The sequence below is a fragment of the Cololabis saira genome, chromosome 2 (assembly GCF_033807715.1).
Source record: "Cololabis saira isolate AMF1-May2022 chromosome 2, fColSai1.1, whole genome shotgun sequence".
Classification (NCBI taxonomy): Eukaryota; Metazoa; Chordata; class Actinopteri; order Beloniformes; family Belonidae; genus Cololabis; species Cololabis saira.
The window spans coordinates 13,362,922-13,384,661 of record NC_084588.1 but is presented as its reverse complement, the minus strand read 5'-3'; the positions used below and the strand labels follow the sequence as shown (position 1 = coordinate 13,384,661).

General features: G+C 39.6%; 3 protein-coding genes across 3 annotated transcripts; all 3 read left to right on the top strand.

Annotated features, from left to right (window-relative positions):
• The first annotated feature begins 1,385 nt into the window (after positions 1 to 1,385).
• Positions 1,386 to 8,344, top strand: LOC133458435 (V-type proton ATPase subunit d 1). Its single transcript, XM_061738320.1, has 8 exons — positions 1,386 to 1,576; positions 3,754 to 3,925; positions 4,930 to 5,108; positions 5,243 to 5,322; positions 5,598 to 5,675; positions 5,809 to 5,985; positions 6,186 to 6,263; positions 7,190 to 8,344. Exons 1-8 carry the CDS (start codon positions 1,450 to 1,452, stop codon positions 7,349 to 7,351), a joined length of 1,053 nt encoding a protein of 350 aa, XP_061594304.1. The 5' UTR covers positions 1,386 to 1,449; the 3' UTR covers positions 7,352 to 8,344.
• Positions 8,345 to 8,893: 549 nt separating this feature from the next.
• Positions 8,894 to 13,684, top strand: foxr1 (forkhead box R1). The gene is made up of 6 exons (XM_061734718.1): positions 8,894 to 9,014; positions 9,231 to 9,316; positions 12,464 to 12,703; positions 12,942 to 13,004; positions 13,193 to 13,320; positions 13,444 to 13,684. The coding sequence occupies exons 1-6, from the start codon at positions 8,894 to 8,896 to the stop codon at positions 13,682 to 13,684; spliced, it is 879 nt and encodes a 292-aa protein (XP_061590702.1).
• A 1,551-nt stretch (positions 13,685 to 15,235) lies between these two features.
• Positions 15,236 to 21,151, top strand: LOC133419612 (C-type mannose receptor 2-like). Its single transcript, XM_061708885.1, has 6 exons — positions 15,236 to 15,300; positions 15,469 to 15,615; positions 16,584 to 16,796; positions 18,161 to 18,381; positions 19,854 to 20,167; positions 20,387 to 21,151. Exons 1-6 carry the CDS (start codon positions 15,284 to 15,286, stop codon positions 20,567 to 20,569), a joined length of 1,095 nt encoding a protein of 364 aa, XP_061564869.1. The 5' UTR covers positions 15,236 to 15,283; the 3' UTR covers positions 20,570 to 21,151.
• The last annotated feature ends 589 nt before the right edge of the window (positions 21,152 to 21,740 follow it).

The following is a 21,740-nucleotide window of genomic DNA, read 5'->3' as shown; positions in this document are numbered from 1 at the left end:
TGTCCATTGAATTCAGTTTATTTCAAATTGTAAAAGTAAAACAAACAAAATAAATAGATGTTACACACATTTCAACACATTAAATACACCGATTCATCATAAAAACATGCAATTTTAGTTCAGTGCAAACCATAATTGTATTTTCAGATTCACAAAAATACAACACAAATGACATCAAAACCACAGAGATGGACGTTGCACACAACGCCATGTGATGTGGAGGCTGATTCAGATTTGACAGAAGTATCCAAGATCCTTTGTAATGACTCCATTCAAATGCACTTTAATCATTTTCGTAGGCCATCTTTGGATTATCTGTTAACAATAAATCCAAACAAAAAACGTGGTGTGAAGTGGTTTGAATCGAGCTGGAAGGATGAGTCATACGAACACACATGACCTCTCAGGTCAGTTATGACGCATGCATATTAACACACAATCATCCATTTAGCGCTTGTTTCTTACTCTGAGCACTTCTGGATCAGAACTGTTGAAAGTGTATTTGCAAATAACTTCTGTCATTCTGCTGAAATATATATATTTTTTTCTAGAGATGATAAAGACATGAGACAGTAAAAAAAGAAGATTTACACATTTAAAGAATAACAACAACAGAGACTGCAAACTAAAAGCTGCATATTAGGAAAAATCAGAACTGTTCTTTCCCTCATATATTAACTTGTAAACTGAAATAAAGAGTCTAAGTTTTTGCAAACAGAGTTTAACACAAATTTGACTTGGATGCGTTGATCCAGGGACTCAAAATGTGAAAGACCATAAAGTGTACCATAGATGGTATAGAAATTTCTATTTTAAATCTGTCCAAATCTTTTATTCTGATATTTGCACTATTTATTATTTGCACTTTTATTTTCTTCCTGTAATAAGGCTGATAGCCTTTATATGTATCTATGGATAGACCTGCAGAGGACCGCCGTGTTCTGCCAATTTCTGCTACCTGCCGAGAAATGCTACTTTGTGGTTCTGCGCACGCGCACAGTCGATTTTCAGTTTGATTGCCACGCCCATAATTTAATATGTGATGTTGAGTATTTGATCCTTCAAAATACACTGTAACCCATGACATGAATTGCATTACACTTTGTGAACATTATACGATAAAGAGGAAGAAAAAAAAAACAATTCTATCGCTTTATTTGATATTCATTCAGTCATTTGCCTTTATTTAACCAGGCAAGTCATTAAGAACACATTCTTATTTACAATGACGGCCTGGCAAGCGACAAGGACCACTTGGGGGCAAAGGAAGTGGGCTAGGGAGTAAAACACAGCAAAATTGTAGCTCTACAAAGGTAAGTAACCATTAGGCAGCATTTGGCAAAGCAGCAAAAGATGTCAGAGCACCGGTCAGGTGACTGATCAGATGACGGTCACGTGTCCAGTCAGCTGACTCTAGCGGAGCTGCGAACCTGCCTGACGGTAGCCAGGATGCCTTTCTCCGAGCTCTATTTTAACGTTGATAATGGCTACCTGGAGGGGCTGGTCAGGGGATTTAAAGCTGGAATACTGTCCCAGGCGGATTATTTAAACCTCGTCCAGTGTGAGACCCTGGAAGGTGAGTTATAAACGAGTTAGCCGCCGCTAGCTCCACTAGCATTGACGAGCTGTCAGCCCCAAAGCTTAGCTTAGCGTAGCATACCATGCGAATAAAATGTAGAAATAACTAGATTTAACTGCAACAAAATACTCTACTTTATGTTTTAGAAAATCACTTCATTTTTTTAAGCCTAATAGATAAGTTTGATAGATGGATAAAGGGAAGCTAACGTTTGAAATAGTATTTCTTTAAGCTCTTTGCCCTCTGAATGTCAGCTAGCTGCCCAAATGTGAGTGAAAACATCCATGTTTGTCCAACACTGGTCAGTAAAGGCTTTAGGGGAAGCAGAATTACAGCAGCTTTGTCTAATGAGTCTGTGTTGTGTTTTATTATGACGATGCCACCCTCTCGCTTTATACGGCCATAAAAGATGTGCTGCCATAATCCTGAAATGACGTGTAAGTTTAGGATGGTAAACATAATAAATAAACATTACAGCTTCTTAAGCAGAGTGCTAACCAGTACAGTAATATGCAGAAGGTAGGAGACCCTCTTCTGGTTCTCTGTGTTTGTGTGTGTATATAAAAACATTAATAAACATTGTAGTGGGTCACTAGACACATACATTTACAAACAAACAACAGATAAACATTTTTCCACTATGGGATTATTAAATATTTAATAAAAATTAAGCCAAAAGGAAGAAATCATGTGGGCAGTATCTCCATGAGTAATCATCTTGTAGATCCAATTTTAGCATCAATAAGTTGAAGCACTCATTTCCTGCATTAATTTTCCAGTCTCACACATTGTTTTAGAGAAATTTAGATTTTTTTTTTAATATATTGTAGCTTTAATTCATTAAAGTTCATTTCTTAAGGTCTGATAACATCAATTTCAATTGGGTTTACTTTGACCAACCTATTCCAAAAACTTTTATTTTTATTTTATTTTATTTTTTAATTAAAGTTAAGATAAGATAAGAAATAAGAAATCCTTTAATAGAAGGTTAAAAAGTTAAAAGGTAAAGTTAGGTTTGGTGGTACAATTCAGATCATTATTCAGTCACTGAGACTATTTTTGAACAAGCTTTAGTCATCAGACAAACAGTCTCATAATTATTTCTAGAATACTCGGGCATACAGGGAAGGTAATGGTTGACTCAATGACCACCAGGTCCTGTGGCTGTAAAACAACCCCAAACATCGCCCCTCCACTACTGTGCTTGATAATTACATCACCAAATCAGGTGATTCTCCTGATTTGGTGATGTTTTTGTCTTTTCTTCTTCCAAGCATAATGGTGGACGTTAAGATAAAACAACTCCACTTTTGTGCCATTTGTCCACAGGACATTGCTCTTGAAGTCTTGTGGTTTGTTTAGATGCAGTATTTTGAACCTTAGCTGTGCTTGTGCGCTTGTAGTCAGAAGCGGTAGGGAGTAGGGTTCTTCTGGCAACCATTCTGAACAAAACACACTTGTTTAGTCTTTTTCTAATTATGCTGTCATAGACTTCATCATTTAACGCCCTCAGTGAGGCCCACAGGGTCTGAGAGGTAGCCCCCTATTTTTGTATTTCTTTTAACATTTAACTGTCTGATCTAGGGGAAAATTTGCTGGGCTGTCCACTCGCGGTACCACTGTTGAATGTCTTCCCCTTGTGAATAATCTTTTTTTCTGTTAAACTCCAAATTGTTAGGAAATGGTTTCATAACCCTTTTCCAGATTGATGTACTAACCACACTTGTTTTTGTGAGACTATTGCTTGTGTATTTATTTCCTTGCATTGTGTTCTTACAGCCCTAGTGCCAGAGACCAGTGAATAAAATCTGCTTTTATACCTGGCTGCAAATTAATCTCTTATGGAAATCAAACGGATGCAAAAAGGGGGTGTTTGGGATTGCAATGGCCCCGTTTTGTTAGTCTTTTTTGTTAAAAGGAGAACAACATTTTTTGTGTGTGTGTGACTCGGATCTACTGCAATCAGATCATTAAAAAAAAAAAAATTTCACAAATATACAAAGGAGTAGGTATAAACTTTAAGGTAAATTTACATTGTAAAGTTAAACTTTTGGATTTTTTTTTTCTTTTTAAGTCTGGACCACTCTTGCAAGTTAAATAAATAATAGGTATTTCTAGTAAACACCAATGAGAGGCTCTCTAATTGTTTGTTTGTTCATGTTATTTTCCTGCAGACCTGAAGCTCCACCTGCAGAGTACTGACTATGGCAGCTTCCTGGCAAATGAGGCTTCCCCTCTCACTGTGTCTGTAATTGACGACAAGCTGAAGGAGAAGATGGTGGTGGAGTTTCGCCACATGAGGAACCAGTCATATGAACCGCTGGCCAGTTTCATGGATTTTATCACGTAAGCCAACACTGTGAAGTTGAAATGAGCTGTAAATTCTTGAATTGCATCATTCGACAGAGAAAGCTTACAAACGACAGCTCTGCAATTAGCTGAGAAACATTAAGAACGCTGTCTGATTGAAGCTACCACTAACCACTGAGAAGACATTTTCTAATCAAGTGGAAAAGAGTCCCTGATGGATCTGCACAAGGAAGTTTTGAACTTAAATAATAAAATAAATAATAAACTTAGTATGTAGACCTTAAGCAAATTAAATGTATCTTGACAAGTCTTGGAATATTATTCAGGTTTTAATGTACAATACAGACTAATTAAATACCTGATAGTATTTTTTTAGAATGACAATTGTTTTTCGCTCTTGTGCATTCGTTTTTTTTATTTGGTTCATGGCCTGCTATCATTAGAAACGTTTTCATATAAAACCCATAATGATCTCGCCCACTTTTCTGAATAAAATAGTTACATAAATCCATTTTCAACTGATTTCTAACCACAGCAAATGATAATAGTTGCCTAGCAATTGGTTTTCAGGTTGCTAGGAGTTACATACCGGCGTCTACGATAGTTTGAATAAGACCTAAGTAACTGGCAGCAGGCTGCTAATTCTCAGATGACAGTTATTGGTGCATTTACTGTTGCTGTCATCTGAAAATCATAAATGTAGGTGCAAAGAAAGAAAAGAAAAGGTTGAGCTTGGTTAACATTAGCTTTATTTTAAATACTATTGAATTTAAAGTTTAACATAAAAGATCATTACAAATATACAAAAATTATGTTCCTAGTTTTTCACTTGGGGATCTTTGAAGAAGTCTAGATTATTAAAAGGAACTTACTGATGTGTTTATGACATTTATCCATTTTATTAACATGTTTTGTGTTGTAATTAATCAACAAACTAAAGGAGGGAAATTATCAAATTAATCCTGCTTCCACCTAGAGAGTTCAGATGGAACTGAAGTTGATGCTTTGTCCTGACACTTCCCTCCTTCTGGCGGCCTCAGGTACAGCTACATGATTGATAACGTCATCCTGCTGATCACCGGTACTCTGCACCAGCGTGCCATCTCTGAGCTGGTGCCAAAATGTCACCCACTGGGCAGCTTCGAGCAGATGGAGGCAGTGAACATTGCCCAGACCCCTGCTGAGCTTTACAACGCCATCCTGGTGGACACACCGCTGGGTATGTCCCTCCACATGACCCGCCTCTCCCACAACTGATCAGTGATGTCTCGGGTTGAACTAGAGGTGGCGCCAAAGATGATGGAGTTTAAAATCAGCTGTTGGTTTGATGTCCTTCTCTCCTTTTATCAACAGCTGCGTTCTTCCAGGATTGTATCTCTGAGCAGGACTTGGATGAGATGAACATTGAAATCATCCGTAATACACTTTATAAGGTGAAGTATATTCTTGAATCAAATCTTTTTTTTTTCATATGCTTTTTAACCCAGTGGGACAGAAAGAAACATGCCTACTTACATCTTTCAAGTCTGTCATTATTTGAAGATACATGAAAAACAGTTCAGAGGTAGAACTCTATATATTTTTGATTCTATAATTAAAACCTAATTTTACTTTATTATGTTTTGAACTGATTGGTTTTTGCATTGGTTTTCTTGTAATATCTCTTCTAATCCCCCCCCCCCTCCCCTCTATTTTCTTTTTCTCTCAGGCTTATTTAGAGGCTTTCTACAAGTTTTGCTCCAACTTAGGAGGAACGACGGCCGATACCATGTGTCCTATTCTGGAGGTGAGTCATTACAAAGAGTAATATTACAGAGATTATTCTTGTATCTTCAGGTCGACTTTCTTCATTCACATAAACGCATTTAGCAGTTGTGTTATCAGTTTTAGTTGCATCATCTTTCGTGTGTCTGCTGCAGTTTGAGGCCGACCGGAGAGCCTTCATCATCACCATCAACTCGTTTGGCACCGAGCTGTCCAAAGAAGACCGTGCTAAGCTCTTCCCCCACTGCGGCAAGCTTTACCCAGAAGGCCTTGCCCAGTTGGCCCGTGCAGACGACTATGAGCAAGTCAAAGCTGTGGCCGATTTTTATCCTGTAAGTCCAAAACTCTGCGGCCCGCAGATGTTGCAGCAAAGGCAAATGTCCCTCCAGTTTTTCAGCTTAATGCCTTTTTCCTTTCACTCTTTCTGTCCCAGGGTCTTCGACTTTTTATATGTTGATAATGCAGTCTTTGGATTTATTCAAGAGCTTGTAATTCCGTCTGAGTATTAGTTTCTTCTTTTTTGTCTCCTCAGGAGTACAAGCTTCTGTTTGAGGGTGCCGGCAGCAACCCCGGAGATAAAACACTGGAGGACCGTTTCTTTGAGCACGAGGTGAGTTGCATCACCTCACACATTATATATATATCGTCACACTGAAGCTAACATACACTCAAGATTTCATAGTTAACCTTTCGCAAACACGGGTCAAAAAATATTCCATCCATCCATTTTCATCCACTTATCCCGGGGTCCAAAAAAAAAAAAAGAATTTTAAATTGACATGCCAATCATGCCAGAAAAATGGGTTTTAATATATTTCATAGATGTCTTTTTGAAACACAAGAACATGGTTTAAAAACAAAAAGACGTCAGCAGATTGTTGAGTTGGCTCCCACTAAACAAATGATGGTGCATCAATTAATATTGAATTTCTTTGTTTATTTTCCAAAAACATCAGATCAGTAGCAGTATGTGGTAGATATAGGCTCAAAATGTAATATATCAGCTTATGTACCACATCTGCCATAATTAGACTGGGAAAGAGGCTGAAAAGAAGACGCAGGGAAATAATATTTGGGAGAAAAAAAAAAAGAATAAAGATTCCTGCACTTCCACTAATGAATGATGTGCATTTGCATGCGATTAAAATGATCTCATTACGGTGTTTTTCACTGAAATAGGGTAAGTAATTTAAGGTGTAATATTTGCTTTCCAGATCACAAAAATGCAGCACTCACTGGGTTAAAATCACAAACGTCTTACATAATTATTACAAACCTCTGGTCCCTCAAATGTTCATCTTGTGTGAATCAGACATTAGTGTTTAAATCAACAGACCAGATGCAAGATCACTTTTGGAACATGAATGCGATGACGTGATGCAGTGATTCATTAATGCATCTCAGACATGCAGTGCATGTAACATACGGAGGATTCGTGGCCTTTGTTGTTTGTCATGCAGGACAGCGGATGTGAAAAATGTACGATTTTACCAAACGTGTTACCCTTTTCCTTTTCATCTTCCTTCCTCCTTTTAGGTGAAGCTGAACAAGTTGGCTTTCCTCAATCAGTTCCACTTCAGCGTGTTCTACGCCTACGTCAAGCTGAAGGAGCAGGAATGCAGGAACATTGTCTGGATCGCTGAGTGCATTGCCCAGCGGCACCGCGCCAAAATTGATAACTACATTCCCATCTTTTGAGCGTCCTCTGTCTGAACTCCCCTTCTCCTTTCCATCATCATTTCTTTCATTCTTCTGTCTGCAGTCACAGCAAGATGGTAAAGATTCTGGTGGTTTGATGTGAAACTCTCCATCCTTCAGTCGTTAAGTGTGAAATGGTTCTTTACAACAGAAGTTCTTGTGAGTTTAAGTTTATATTGTTTTCTAAAAGTGAAACAGTCAAATGCAGAAGGATCACATGCGCAAAGGTTATCGGGGCTTCTTTGGACCCATTTGACTGTCAAACACTGGTCTGTGATTTCTAGAGCTTGGTGCACTGTTGACTCAGCACCACCTGTCCTGACGTGTCACTTAAAATAAACTCCAGCAGGAATTTGCAAATTTATAAGAGCATGAATGAAGCCGACAGTCAGCAAGACAGAGAAGCTTTTTTCTGCAGAACTTCAACGATGGCAAACCACAACCATCTTCCTTTTTTGTGATAATCTGCTTCACCACAGACGTATCTGCAAATATCTGTCAACAGATTTCCCGAATCTTAACATCTGAACCTCATTTAGTTCAGCTCCAAGCAGACAGACGTGAAAACATTCCTCTGCTCTTCAGACAAGTATTCGTTTCTGTTCTAGTTCTTCTCATGTCTGGTAATTGTTGTTCTTTTGTCCTTAACTAAAAAGTGACATGTACGAGCTTCTTCTTTTTAAAAAATTGTTTCGACTCACTAGATTGATGTTGAATATTAAAAACCCAGCAGCTGAGCAGGAGCATCCAGTCCCTCCATCCCTGCTCTTGTGACCGTTCTGTACATGAACATACCAGAATGAAGCAAAATCGAGTCGCTATATGAAAGAGTTAATGTTAAACTATACAAAGATATATAGATATTTAAAGATGAGTGTATGATTTTTGTTTTCTCATGCTGTAAAATTTATTTCTGTTTTTGATCTGTTGTTGTGAATGTGTGTGTTGTATATGCATCAAAGAATAAACTGCCATTGAGCAGGTCTGAGGAAACTGAATGGCTCTTTATGATGTTTTTGGCGGACGCTGATTGTGTTCATCCTCTTTAGCCTGATAGTGGCTAATGGCTTTCGCAGGCTGAAATTATCACTGCTCTTCCACATATTTAGACAGAGAAAACATACTTTGACCTGATAATTACCAATTTTACTATTCCTCCCATGAACAGTGATGTAACTGTTACTCTTATGATTTGTTCTCTGTTGCTTCCTTCACATTTCATTGGATCTTTGCTGCTTTGGATTAACTGTAAATGCCAACCTTGTGTTTTTATTCCAGAAATGTTCCCTTTTAAAAAAAAATAATTTAGTACTTAACTATTGATTTCTCTTCAAACTTTAGTTCAGAACTGGTTTAGATTGACAACCCAATAAATACAAAATGATCTAAAGTTACCAAGTGCAAGCCAAGCCGCCCCCTGTTAGGCCTAATTGAGTCCAATCAGGCGGTTCTGCTCCAGCTGCTAAATCAACAGCCTGCAGGCCTCAGTTTTCCTCTTCTCATCAGCGCAGGAGGAAGCGAACCTCTGGAGTAGATCCAGCTATGACTTTCCAGCTGAAAACCAGAGCTCATTTCTTTGACCTGCACGGCTCTTTCGGTCTGAAGGATTGGGACATGGACAAAGAGCTGAAACTGGCAAAAACCACTGACCAGTTTGACCACGGTGAAACATTTTTGTCTGATTTTCTTTTTTTTAAATATTTTTTCCCCTCACTGCAGGTGACATAAAAACACTCTTTCGTTCCCATTGATTGCAAATGGCTCAGAGAAACATTGAGGGCGTTTACAACGTGGAGGTATCGCGTGCAGGAACACTGAATATCAGGAACAGTATCTCCTTGTTTCAGTCCAAAGTTTGTAATGTGTCTATTTTTGACAGATAACAAGCTAAGTGATCAATATGTGGCCCAGACACCTATAACGAGAGCCTCCAGAGGAAAAGGTGAGTTAATTTGGTACGCCAAACCCGAGGTGAGTTCAGGGCTGAAGTTTTAGCGGATGAATTTCCTGCATTTGAATGGTTCAGTTAATTGGAGCTTTCAACACTTCTGTGCACTGAACATTTTTGAGGATTAATGCAGCCAGTGCTGCCAGGTATGGAAACTAGTGATGTTCGATGCCACCGATTTCCTTTCCGATATTGAATAAAATTCAGGCTGGTATCGGCAATACTGATACATTATGCAAATACACCTAATGTGCCCGGTAAATCTATATCATAGCTTAAGAATACAAGATGTCACAGTCACTTATTTAGCTATTTATTTTAAAGTCAGAAGTGTACTGAGGTAGCAGCCTCATTCACAATATAGCCAAGCTATAACAACAGAAAAAACAGTGTTTGAAAAAGGTGTTTCCATCGCTTAAAAAAGATCCTTTAGTAAAATAATAAAACTATTAAAATAAATAAGAGAATATTGAACAAAAATAAGAACTACTATACGAATGAAAGTAGTTCCTTCCAGCAACATGTCATTTAGACAAAATCTGAATAGTTTAGTTACAGTAGGATCCACCATATTCTTGTTAATGATACATTACCACAAATGACTGACGTATCAAAAGTATCTATTTTCATTTGAGAATCGATTTTTAGAGCATTCAGATCTGGTACCGGAAGTATCGATATTTCAGTATTGATCTGCACATCACTAATGGAAACCAGGTGATCGTACGTAGAGCTTCCCTGTTTTGCATGAGATTATCGTACGCTACAACAACAGTGAATAACAAACAAGTGTCTGCTGGCGGCATGGGGCTAAGGAGGTGTCTGTGTGAGAGTGAAATAAAATAATGCTGAAGAAACGGATCAATTACGTACTGTTGAATCACACTAATGTTAAATAACAGTTGTGGAAGAAAAAAAAACTTTTTTTTTATTTTTGTTGAGGGGGATTATGAAATTATTGTACTCTTCACCCTATAGATCATGCGGATGTCAAAATGATCATGCAAATACGATAATTATCGTACTTCTGGTAGCACTGACTGGAACGAATGTGGGAAATGTGCTTTTCAGATTAACATTTCCAGTGACGATTCACGTTCATGACTGCGCATGTAATGGGACATGCATGTGCATTTGGTGTCATTTCTATTAACGGCAGTGAGAATTGTGTCTGAGGCCCATGAGGTGACCTAATCTAACGTTCTTTATGAAGCACTTTAAAACAACCAGTTGTCCAAAGTGTTGTAGAGAGAAATTAATATAAACATACCAGATAATGGAAGGAAAGAAAATAATACATTTTATTTTTTTCAAGCTGAGGGCCTTCCAAACCTCTTGTTATACTTTTTATTAAATCAAAGTAATTATTGAAGTAGTCTTCATGATTTCAGTTTCTTCAGAAGTTGACTGTAGAAGGTTATTGGTGTGGCAGGAAGGATCTGACTGACGCTGGTGCTGACTGACTGTGTTGTAGGATGCTCAGGTTGGTTTATCTTCATTTTATTAAGTATCCTCTTTTGCACCATCGGCTACAGAACAGAGCCAGCCTTTATCAGTTTGCTTAGTTTCTTTTAAGACGCTGCCTCTGATGCCGCACCCCCAGCAGATGACTGCCTACATGACTGAACTTTCCAATAGATTTCTAGAAGATATACATCATCTTGCTGCAAACGCTGAAGGACTTGAGCTTAAGAAGTAAAATGTGCTCCGTCCATTCTTATAAACAGCACCAGTCTTGCCTCTCACATCCAGTTGAACACTGAAGTATTTTTTACTCTTCCACCACCTGCACTTTTCCCAAGATGGAAAATCTCTCCATCTGTTTTCTATACCCGATTAATCCTGCCCAGGGTCTCGGGGGTTTGCTGGAGCCTCTCGCAGGCAAAAGGCAGGTGTACACCCTGGACCGGTCACGCATTTTGGATGGAAAATCTATTCGACTTAATCCTGGCTCTAAGATCTACAATCATCTCCTTTTTGTTTTGTTCACATTATGGATGTGATGATTGTTCCCGCACCATGCCAGGAAATGGTTCACCAGTTCTTTGTACTCGCTCTCTTGTTAATCATTGAGTCACCCTACAACTTCAGTCATCTGAGTATTTCAGCAGTACAGTCCCTTGTGGTACTTCTGTGCTGCTGACAACAGAGTTGTCAGCAGACTTGATGGATGGGTGGAATATATTTGACGTCAGACACACAACCGCTCAGTTTCAAGACACTAGAGCAGCAGATTCATCCTTTACTGTGGGGTGTATGTCATAAAGGAGGACCGGAGGACGGTGCCTGACCAGGACTCTTGAGTTGTGTGTGGCATTTTCTCGCCTGTTTTTGTTGAGAATGGATGCGTTTGCTTCATCGACAATATTAGGAAAGTATGTATATTGTACATATTTTACACAATCTGTTTGAAGAATACTTTGAGATTAAGTATCGTCTGAAACAATTTTTTTTCTTTTCTTTTTTTGCCTGCAATGTTGCAGTATTTACAGAAAGCTGAACATTTGTCGGACGCTCTGCTTCTATTTTCTTCCTGTCGCTCGTGTTGAAAGCCGGTTGAAAGTGCCGTAGGAAACGGTCATGGATGAGGAACGGCTGATCCAGTTAGTTGAAATGAGAAGTTATCTCTATGATTCCTCCTCATTTCACTACAAAAACCTCAATAAAGTGGCAGCTGCTGGAGGGAGATGGACAGAGAGCGTCCGATGTCACGCAGTGCTACGCAATAGTCGGACGCTCATGCAGTTACACGGTTTTATAGTTGTGGGCGTGGTTTGCATTTTGGTTACGTAACGAAAATCAGCAGAATCCGAACGGCTCGTAGAAACAACATCACACTGGACATCTGGGCGGCTGTACAGACACTGCAGAATTTGGTTGCTTTCCTCCTTCTGAGTTGGCAGGCTGAGGGGAGACCACTTTATATATGTTAAAGCAAGAAAAAAAAACGTGTTTTTCATAATAGGTCCCCTTTAAACAAAACTCCATCAGCTGTCTCTAACACAGCTTTAACTTTGCAACTGAAATTGAGAACAGGTTTGTTTTTAAAAATGACTAAATGTATCCCTACCGAATTTCTTTTATCAAATCCCTCTGGCAACCACTTCCCAACACTAAGCTGATCATTGTTGCAGCTGGATGTCACACCATGCATTGGTTTCTGTCCGTCAGATACCGTGATCAGGCCAAACCTGTGGCTGCTGGTGAATCCCAACATCGTCTGTCCGATGCCGTACGTTGACGCCGCGGCTGATTTGCAGCCTACATGTGAACCTGCTGAAGATATCCAAATGCATCTACAGGAGTCTGCAGAAGCCCAACGTCCAGCTCCTGCAGAGGTTCACAGGTTCCGGCCCCAGGAGAAATGGCTGCACTCTGTTCCCACGTCGTCTGCATACACGGTAGTCACTCCTCATGAGATGGATGTTATAATGTCTCTGACTGTAACTGAAATGTCATTGATTGGACATCCGTGTAAAGTGCCTTGAGAACTGACAGGGTATATCCACCTCAAAGTTAAAAGTTGTATGCAAGATAAAAGTGCAACATGGAACTTTTTAAAGATGTCACACATGTTGGGATTCAGTGCACTGATTGAAATGACCTTAAACTGGTGTTTCCATCCTTGACTTTCAGCTCAAGCATGAAGATGTCACCAGTCAGCCAGCTAGGAACAGACGCAAGGGGAGAACCACAAAGGTCATGGTGAGGATGCCAGCTTTGGCCCAACTGCTTTCCTTCGGCGCGCTCTTTATTAAAGACCCAAAAATCCCCAGTTTTCTGTTTTTAAGAGTGGTGGGCTTTTACCTGCAGAATGGTTTTAGTGGTGTTTTCCTGTGTAGGAAGTAGGTTCTCACCCCCCCCACACCCCCTTTCTCTCCATCACCCACCAGGAAACCACCACCCTGAAGCCTGGCTGCTGGCCTCGGCCCCCTGTCAATTACTGCATCCTCATCTCCTTGGCGCTCAAAGGCACCCTCGTTGGGGGGCTTAAAGTCCAGCAGATTTACAACTTTGTCAGGTCAGAATTTGATAGTTTGGAAAAACCTCCACCTGGTTTGTGTAACATTTAATGACCTACATACTGAGATGACTTGACCCCAGCCAGCTTTTCTTTACCTCAGTCTCTCGTGTCCTCTTCCAGAGAACACTTTCCCTTCTTTCAGACGGCTCCGGATGGCTGGAAGAACACCATCCGACACAACTTGTGCTTCAACAGCAGCTTCCGTAAGACTTTCAACCAGCTCTGCAGAGATGGCAAGAGAAAGTCGTGTTTTTGGCACCTGACTCCGGACGGCCACCGCAGACTAAAAGACGAGCTGCAAATGTTGGTGGGAGAAGCCTTAAAGCAGCTGCAGAGGAGCATGTCTCACCCAGGTGGGTGAGATAAAAACTCTGTCTGCAGCTTCGGCTAACTGAACTGGTTGCTGATTTAGTCAGTAATTTACTGTGTGAATCAGAAACAAATGTTTTATTTCTGCTGTTTCATACTAAGAAAGCAGATTCATTTGATACTAATATAAAACATGAATTATGTTGACCCACTTAATTTCTTCACTTGATACTAACTGCATTTTTTTTTCTTTCAGATATGATTTGGCGTTCACTTGAAATGTGATTGCAGTTATAAAATAAAAATGAAGGCTTAGCTATGCTTCTGTAAAGCTCAGTGTTTTCAAATGTTTTGTCCTTAAGATTTTCTAAATATTCTGGCATTCCTAAATATATTCTTGGATTTACTTTGTACTTAAAAATGTACTTATAACCAAATAAATAAAAAAAAAAAATATATATATATATAACATATACACACACACAAAACTGATTAAAACTGGCCACTGCAGCGATAGTCTGTCCTTTCCAACATGAATCTCTTTGCCGCCTTAGTAATTATTTTATAGTAGTTTAAAAAAACCTGAGCTGAGCCCTTATCCAGCTTTCCAACCTGACAAATTCAAAGGTCCTGAAATCTGCAGCTCCTCAAATGACCACTGGGGCAAGTTGATCTTCATTTAAACACCTTTTAGGTTAAAGTGTCCAAATTTGCAGCAAGTATCTCCAAGTATTCATGGGTTCCAGGAATGTCTGTTACCTCCATCAAATAACAGAGATTTGCCAGATGCAGCAAATCTTGACCAACTGTTTGCGCTTTGCCCTTTTCTTTTACAACATCCTTTACAGTATATCAAAATCCTGACTTAAATTCACATTTAACTAAATCAAACATGTCGGCGGATTAAAAATCCAAAATCAAACCAATTGTGGCACCAAGAAATATCAGAAGTTCTTCTGGCTGATGAGATAAGGAGAAATCTCCTAAGTGGTAATTTAATCCCAGTAGTGTGAGTGATTAATTTGAAGGATGCCCAGTGGAGTGTTTGGCCACTTGAGGGTGCGTTTTCACCATATGACCCCGACACTCCTAATTACATTTATCAAACTAAGGTTCCGGGCCAAGGTCAATCCAGACTTTGGTCAATACTTCTGACAGCGTGAGAAATGCAGACAATGGGGGTCAGAAAGAGAAAATAGTAATTTTAGTAACTGTTTGATTGCGTGAGAGTTGACAGCTTTGAAACTTAGTGCCGTGACCTTCACCTGACACTATCGGGTTGCAAAATTTCATCACTTTATTTTACTCTAACTCACTTTAGCCTGATTATTCTGAACACCCTTAGTGTTCTGTCTTTCACTCTCAAATACCCCACAAACTATTATTTATTAGCTTACATTGATATGTAAAGCAGTATTTGTGCTGCCTTCCTCAAAATGTTTTTATGCTTGTAGGTAAATCTTCCTCATTTGCCAGCAGTCAAATGGTTTCTAAAAAAGCAAACACAAGGTGTGGCTCATAGTTATTTTATGTGTCTCGTAGTCAAATCAATATTCTAATATACTGAACTCAAAATAAGCGCACATGTATTTGGACATAGGTGGCTCATCAAGCAGCAAGTGTTTCTCACATCTCAGAGAGAGAAGGGACAATGATGCATCAGGACAGGTAACTGTTAAACATGAAGTTGAATTATCGGGTAGCTATCTGATCTCTTCATGAGATGGTTTTCTGTCATGATCAATGCTGATAATCTGCCTGCATAATTTAAAAACCATTTGTTTATTCATTGCGTGTCAGGTCACAGCATTAATCCAGTTTGTTTTTGTATAACAGGGTTGTGATGAGGAGAGGACTCTCCGTAGCCTTTCTCCTCCTCCTCTGCAGCATCACTGTGTCCGGACTGGGATCAGTGGTGCGGAGCCATCACAGATACATTGAAAAATTCAATACCTGGGAGAAGGCACAAGAGTTCTGCAAGCAGTGAAGTTTCATTTTGATGAATCTTTTTCTTAGCTCTAATGTTGATTAAAGATGAGCGTGAGGAAGGCATTGTTTAGTAAAAATCTGTATTGTTCTCGACTGTATTGGCCAGCAACTGTTACTGTAATGTTAAACATCGTGAGTTAAAAGTGGGAGCTCCTCTTTACCCTCCAGGACTGACAGGTTTTTATTTGATTCATTTATTTGGTTGGTTTATGCAGGAAACGTAGCTGAGGCCAATTTTGACGGATAGTACTGCAGCTCCAGGCTGGGCTGACTGTCTGAACGCCACTTTGGCACATTCACAAAAAAAATCTGCTCTCCATCAGCTCGCTGCTCATCTTCTAGCTTATTATGGACGTGTTATAATCAAAGGTCTGCTTTTTACTGCAGACTTTTTCTTTAATCTTGTAATTGACAACAAAAATCTGCTTAGTTTTGTGATTAAACATAATTGTAAGATTGAATTCCCTCCATCAGGTTCAGTTGTGCCGTGAGCCATTTAATCGCGACAGTCTGAAGCTAAAAGTTCAGCTTCCATCACTTTTTCCCTGCGGATCTTAATTATTTTTCTTCTTTATAAGTGAATATCTGAACTCCAATAGGGGGACTGTAGATGATGTAAACATCTTCAGACATTTGCTCATCATGCTACCAACAAAATCCCTCATATTTACGTTCCTGATTTGGGGTTTGGTGATGCATTTCTCAAAATAAGATGAAATAAACTTTTATCAAGGGGGGAAAATGGCGTTAAATTAACAGTTTCGGTCATAGCTGTTGTCTGCTTCCATAGATTTGCCTGTTTACTCACATTTTTTACTATTATATGTGTTCTACTTCCGTAATAGTTTTCTTAATTAGAGTGCAACTGCCATAAATACAGCTGCAACACATCGAGTGAGTTGAACCTCAGATCACAGAGTCGCTTGTATGACGACTCCTTAAATGAGTTTCTGTCCCAACAGCCACTACACTGACTTGGCCACCATCTACTCAGAATCGGATGCGAGCAGCCTGAATATGAAGGGATATCACGCCTGGATCGGCCTACACAAAGACAAATCTATCTTACAACATGGCTGGGTCTGGTCTGATGGAGAAGAGCACACGTTTCCTTCCTGGTCCCAAAATCAGCCACACTACAATGAAGAATGTGCTGTGTTAAGCTATAACAAAAAGTAAGGGACTAAGCTTTTGTAAGACAATATGATTTTCCCACATGTGTTTTAAGTGGATTTTAATTGTGATTATTGTTTGTGTACCTTTTGATCATCCTGACGTGTGTTATATTTGGTACCCTCTGAGTCAATTCTGTACCCGCTTATACATCCCTACCGCAATGTTGCTTGTGATGAGGCTTGTAAGTATTTCTCTTCAATGGGCCTCAGTTTTTAAAGATGTATAGGAACATTCCAGAGTTAAAACAAGGAGTGTAAACTTTTGTTAGATACTACAGCAGTGTGAATTTAAGCAATTTTGAATGAGAATGGACCAACAGTTGCACCTGGGTCGACGTATTGTAAAAAAAAAAAAAAGCTATTTTAAGCCTCTGACAAGAATCAAAAACCTCATTCCACTTCTGTGATATAAGGGATAGAGTCCTACAAAGTAATTTCAACTTTATAAAGGTACAGAGAGTGTATAAAAAAATGACTTTTTGTTCAGGCAGAGCTCTGTCAAACTGTTATCAATATCAGCAAAAGGAGGACATTTCTTGGCTTTTATTTCCACAGCAGGGGTTAAGTAAATTAAATCATTCAAATATTTGGGGAAAAACACAGAAGCAGAAGTCATGAACTGCTGGCTAGCTCAACTAGGACTTAGTGTTAATCAGCTGATTATAATAATTAATTATTATACATTTCTGATTATAATAATTAATTATTATACATTTCTGCTCCAATAAGGACTTTACAAATACTATGTTGTATTTTTTTTAAAGGAGCTTGAGGCCGGATTGTGGCAAGATTTATGAAAAAAATCCGTATACATTTTAAGTTTTCTAGTGATAATGTCAGATGAAGTGTTCCAAACCCAAAAGAATGAGCCCTCTAGTGTATCTCTCCTTTGCCTTGAACAGGCTGTGTGCTACAAAATGTGCTGCAATTCGGTCCCGAATTTCCCGCGCTGGGCTGTGGATGTGACATCACATGACGCTGCATGTGCGTTCTCCCCGTTCTCCCGTGCCGGCTTCACTGTTGGCTGCAGTACCCCCAACAGCCGTCGTGGTGAAGGGTGGCGCTAGAGAGTCTAATTTCTTAAAAGGAGCCTCAAGCTCCTTTAAGTCATACCTGATTAAAATACACCCCACTGCCACTTTTTGTTTTGTATTGTTTTGATTTTCTTCTTGACTAATTGAATGGTGTTAGACGTTTGAAGTGGGTGAAGGATTTGCAGGATGTCCTACCTGGTGTTTTACCTCCGGCCACAGAGGAGCCCATTTTCATCTTCAACACTAACTCACTTCACATTGTGGAGCCGTTTTACGAAACAATGTATGCTTAAAACTCTCCTTTGTGTTTCTTTTCTCATCCCATCAAAGGCTTTATGGCAAGTCTTGTTCAGGGTATTGTTTCTTCTTCTGTCATAAGATTGAAGGAACCAGTACAAGCTACACATTCTTCAACGAGTCAAAGACGTGGGCCGAGGCTAAGGAGTACTGCAACGCTGACGGCCAATACCTGGCAGGTATTGGAAAGGAGGATCTGGGCACGGCTTTGGGGGAAAAGGATTTTCCCGTCTGGATTGGAAAGCACAAAAATGGTAAATCACAAAATCCAGTTCACAGCTGACGACAGGAAGACGATGGCCTGAGCCGCCATCCTGATTACTGTCCACCTCATGAAAAGAATTAGTCTGGTTCTTCTGGATTTGACCTTGATTTCCGGGGGGGCGGTATGAGCGGATACAGGATTTAGCCATTAAGTCACACATAAAACAAGTTTTTGGACATGCACTCTTTCACACTCCCACCTCAGGATAACGCCCACAAATCTTTTTCATGCATTTGTTACTTCTGGTGTTGATGGTGTAGTGTCCTAAAACTGACCGTGGATTTCTGATGAGGATTAGCAGGAGATATAGTGTTTCTCCAACCTCAGCTTCATTTCACTGGCTTCCTGTTAAATTCAGCAGCTTCCCTTAAGAGCCAAGCTCCCTCTTATCTTAGGGAAGTTATGGTTCCATATCAGCCCAGTTGAGCACGTTCCTCTGACTGCACACAAAGGTAAAATGGGATGCAGAACCTTCATTTATCAGGTTCTTCTCTTGTGAAACTATCTAAGTTAGTGCTCAAGATGCAGATTAGACTTAAAACGTTTCTAATAGTTGGGGATAAGTTCATTGATGATGCACACTCTTCTTGTATGTCATCATTATTGACCGGACGAGAAGTGTTCCCGCATCTCAAGCCCCCGGTATCCAGGTGGCTGTCCTCCCCAAGTTTAGTTCTGATGGAGATTTTCATTTTATTTATTTTTTTTAGCTCTGTTAACAAGGTATTTTCCTCTCCGCTGACGCCTCATGCCTCAGTTATAAGGACTTGGGTTATGTCAGAATAACAATGAATTGGACTGAAGGGGAAAATACATTGAATTGAAATTAATTATTAAATAAGAAATCAAATAAGAAATCCTTTAATAGTCCCCCAGAGGGGACATTTTTATTTGTATCTATCTTTTGTATCTATCTTTGCAAACTGTGTTGTCTGAGTAAAGTGCTTAGTAGTTTTTTTTCCATTTTGTCTTAAAACCTGATCCAAGGTGTTGTTAACTATAAATTCAGCAGTCATCTTGGTTATTTTGTGTCGTACATCTTGCACGATTGTATTTCGAGAGCTTTTTCATGATGCAATGCAGTTCAAGGTTGCAAATCCAGATCATGGCTGAATTATATTGCCATCTCATCTTTATTTACGCCCAATTTCACATCATCCAGCATTTGCTCTTCCTCTGCAGTGGGTAGTGCAAGGTCAATGTTTGGGTGGACAAGGCCTAACATGTCTCCTTTAATAAAAATATTCAGTTTACATTGAAGTAGATGAAGGAGATAAGTTTGTCATGCTTATTTAGCCTCTCAGTCAAATATTCCCTTTTCCCTTGCTTTTCTTGGCTCATTAGAGTTCAGTCTGTCTTCAGCCAGAAGCAGATGGTGTAAGGGTTCCTTTACGTTTTTATAGATGGTAAGCAGACTGTCAGCTCATCTGTGAGGCTGAAACTTGCACATCTGTTCTGCAGGTGACACATGGAAGTGGAGCACAGGCATGTCAGACTACACAAACTGGAAAACAGGAATGCCAGACAATAGTGGGGATTGTGTCTCCATTTCCTCTTTAAATAAAAAGATGGCTACTCAAAACTGCAGCGACAGGTTGCCGTTCCTCTGCTTCTTGGAGAACGTAATCCTGGTAAAAGAGAACAAGACCTGGGAGGAGGCGCTGGAGTACTGCAGAGGTCTCTTATCTCCCGCCTCTCGTTATGATCTGCTCAGCGTGCAGCCTGGAGATGAGCAGTATGTGATGAACAAAGTCCTGGCGGCCAGCACCGAGGAGGTGGGTATCAGAAACATTAAACTGAGTGGAGTTCAAACGAGGATATAGAAATAGAAATAAACAACCATCTTCGCAGTCATGTTCTCAGCATGCACACACAGGGAAATGCACATGCAATATGTATTTAATGTGTTATAGGCTACGTAATTGTTCAGGTTTAGAAAATACTAAGTTACATTCAGGTTGTCTTAACCTGCCTTCACAAATCTCTTTCTGCAGGTGTGGACTGGCCTACGTTTCCTGGCTGGTGAATGGTTGTGGATGAATGGGGCAGATATTTTATATGACCTGCCACTCTGCCCCGTGTATGGGCACCATTGTGGCGCCATGAGCAAGAGCGACACTGGCAGCGTGGAGCCCAGAGATTGTTCAGAGAAAAAAAACTTTCTTTGTTACAGTTGATAGCACCATCACTGGTCTTTGTTTGAGTGACCCTGAAGCTAAAATCAACTGCTTATCCACATTTTCTTGCAGATTTTTGCTCTATTGTTTTATGTTTTAGATGCCACATTGAAATATAATATGGCTTTGAAATATTAGCTCTAACAAAAAGAAGCACAAGTCTGCATTTACTAAATGAATTTGCGGTGTGTGAAAATAGATTTTTTTTCTTTTAATGTGCCAGGATAGCAAAAAAAAACAACCCAAAAGAACAAGCAACATTTGTCCCTAATTTGGCCCACATTTGGCTTTGACTGACAGCGTTGTCTCTAGTTACTGGTGTCACTTATCCACCAGAATTGATCCATTTCTTCCTTTTCTTTGGGCCTCTTGGTCACACCTGGTCCTCGTAACACAACCTCCAGTGTATCATTTATAATTTGTTTGGTTTTTCATTTGATGAAACTTGAGTTTTCTTAATACAGAAAGAAGAAAATCCTAAAACGTAATTTTTTTAAAAACTTTTTTTTGTTTGTTTTTATTTCGTTGTGTGAAGAGACATACTTTTAACATCAGAAACCTTTTCAAAACATGCAACCAACAATGGCCCGGTTTCCCAGATCAGTTAAGTAGTTCTTAACAGCGAAAGACTTCTTTCAAACCATCTTAAGGAGCCTGTGAAAGAAGTCTTTCGCTGTTAAGAACTACTTAACTGATCTGGGAAACCGGGCCAATGGCAGTAACTGCATTGACGATGCTGTTTTAGTGCAAAATATTTCAAAAGTAGAAACTTTTTGCACACCGGTTATGCAGAAAGGTGTGTCGGAGGAGGAAAGCTGCAGCCAATTTTAAAAAGAAAAGGAGATACATACTGACTGTACTTCAGTATGTGACCTTGTTTGAAGGTGCTCAGGTGTAGGTGTGGCGGCACCTGATTGGACCACATAGGCCTACCAGCCTATAATAAGTTGTGGTTCTGATCTGTTTGATGCCTTGAGAAAGGTCGATGATTGAAACGTTGGCCCAATAAAATTGTAGTTTGGTGAGAAGACCGTGTGCGGGAGTTTTCTTAAAGTTTCAATTAAGTGCAAAATATTTTGAAATGTCAATAAAACCCATAAAGCTTGAGCAATGACTGTGTTTGCATTAAAAGTAGGGTAAGAAATTTCTGGGTGGCTGCTCGTCCTTCCTC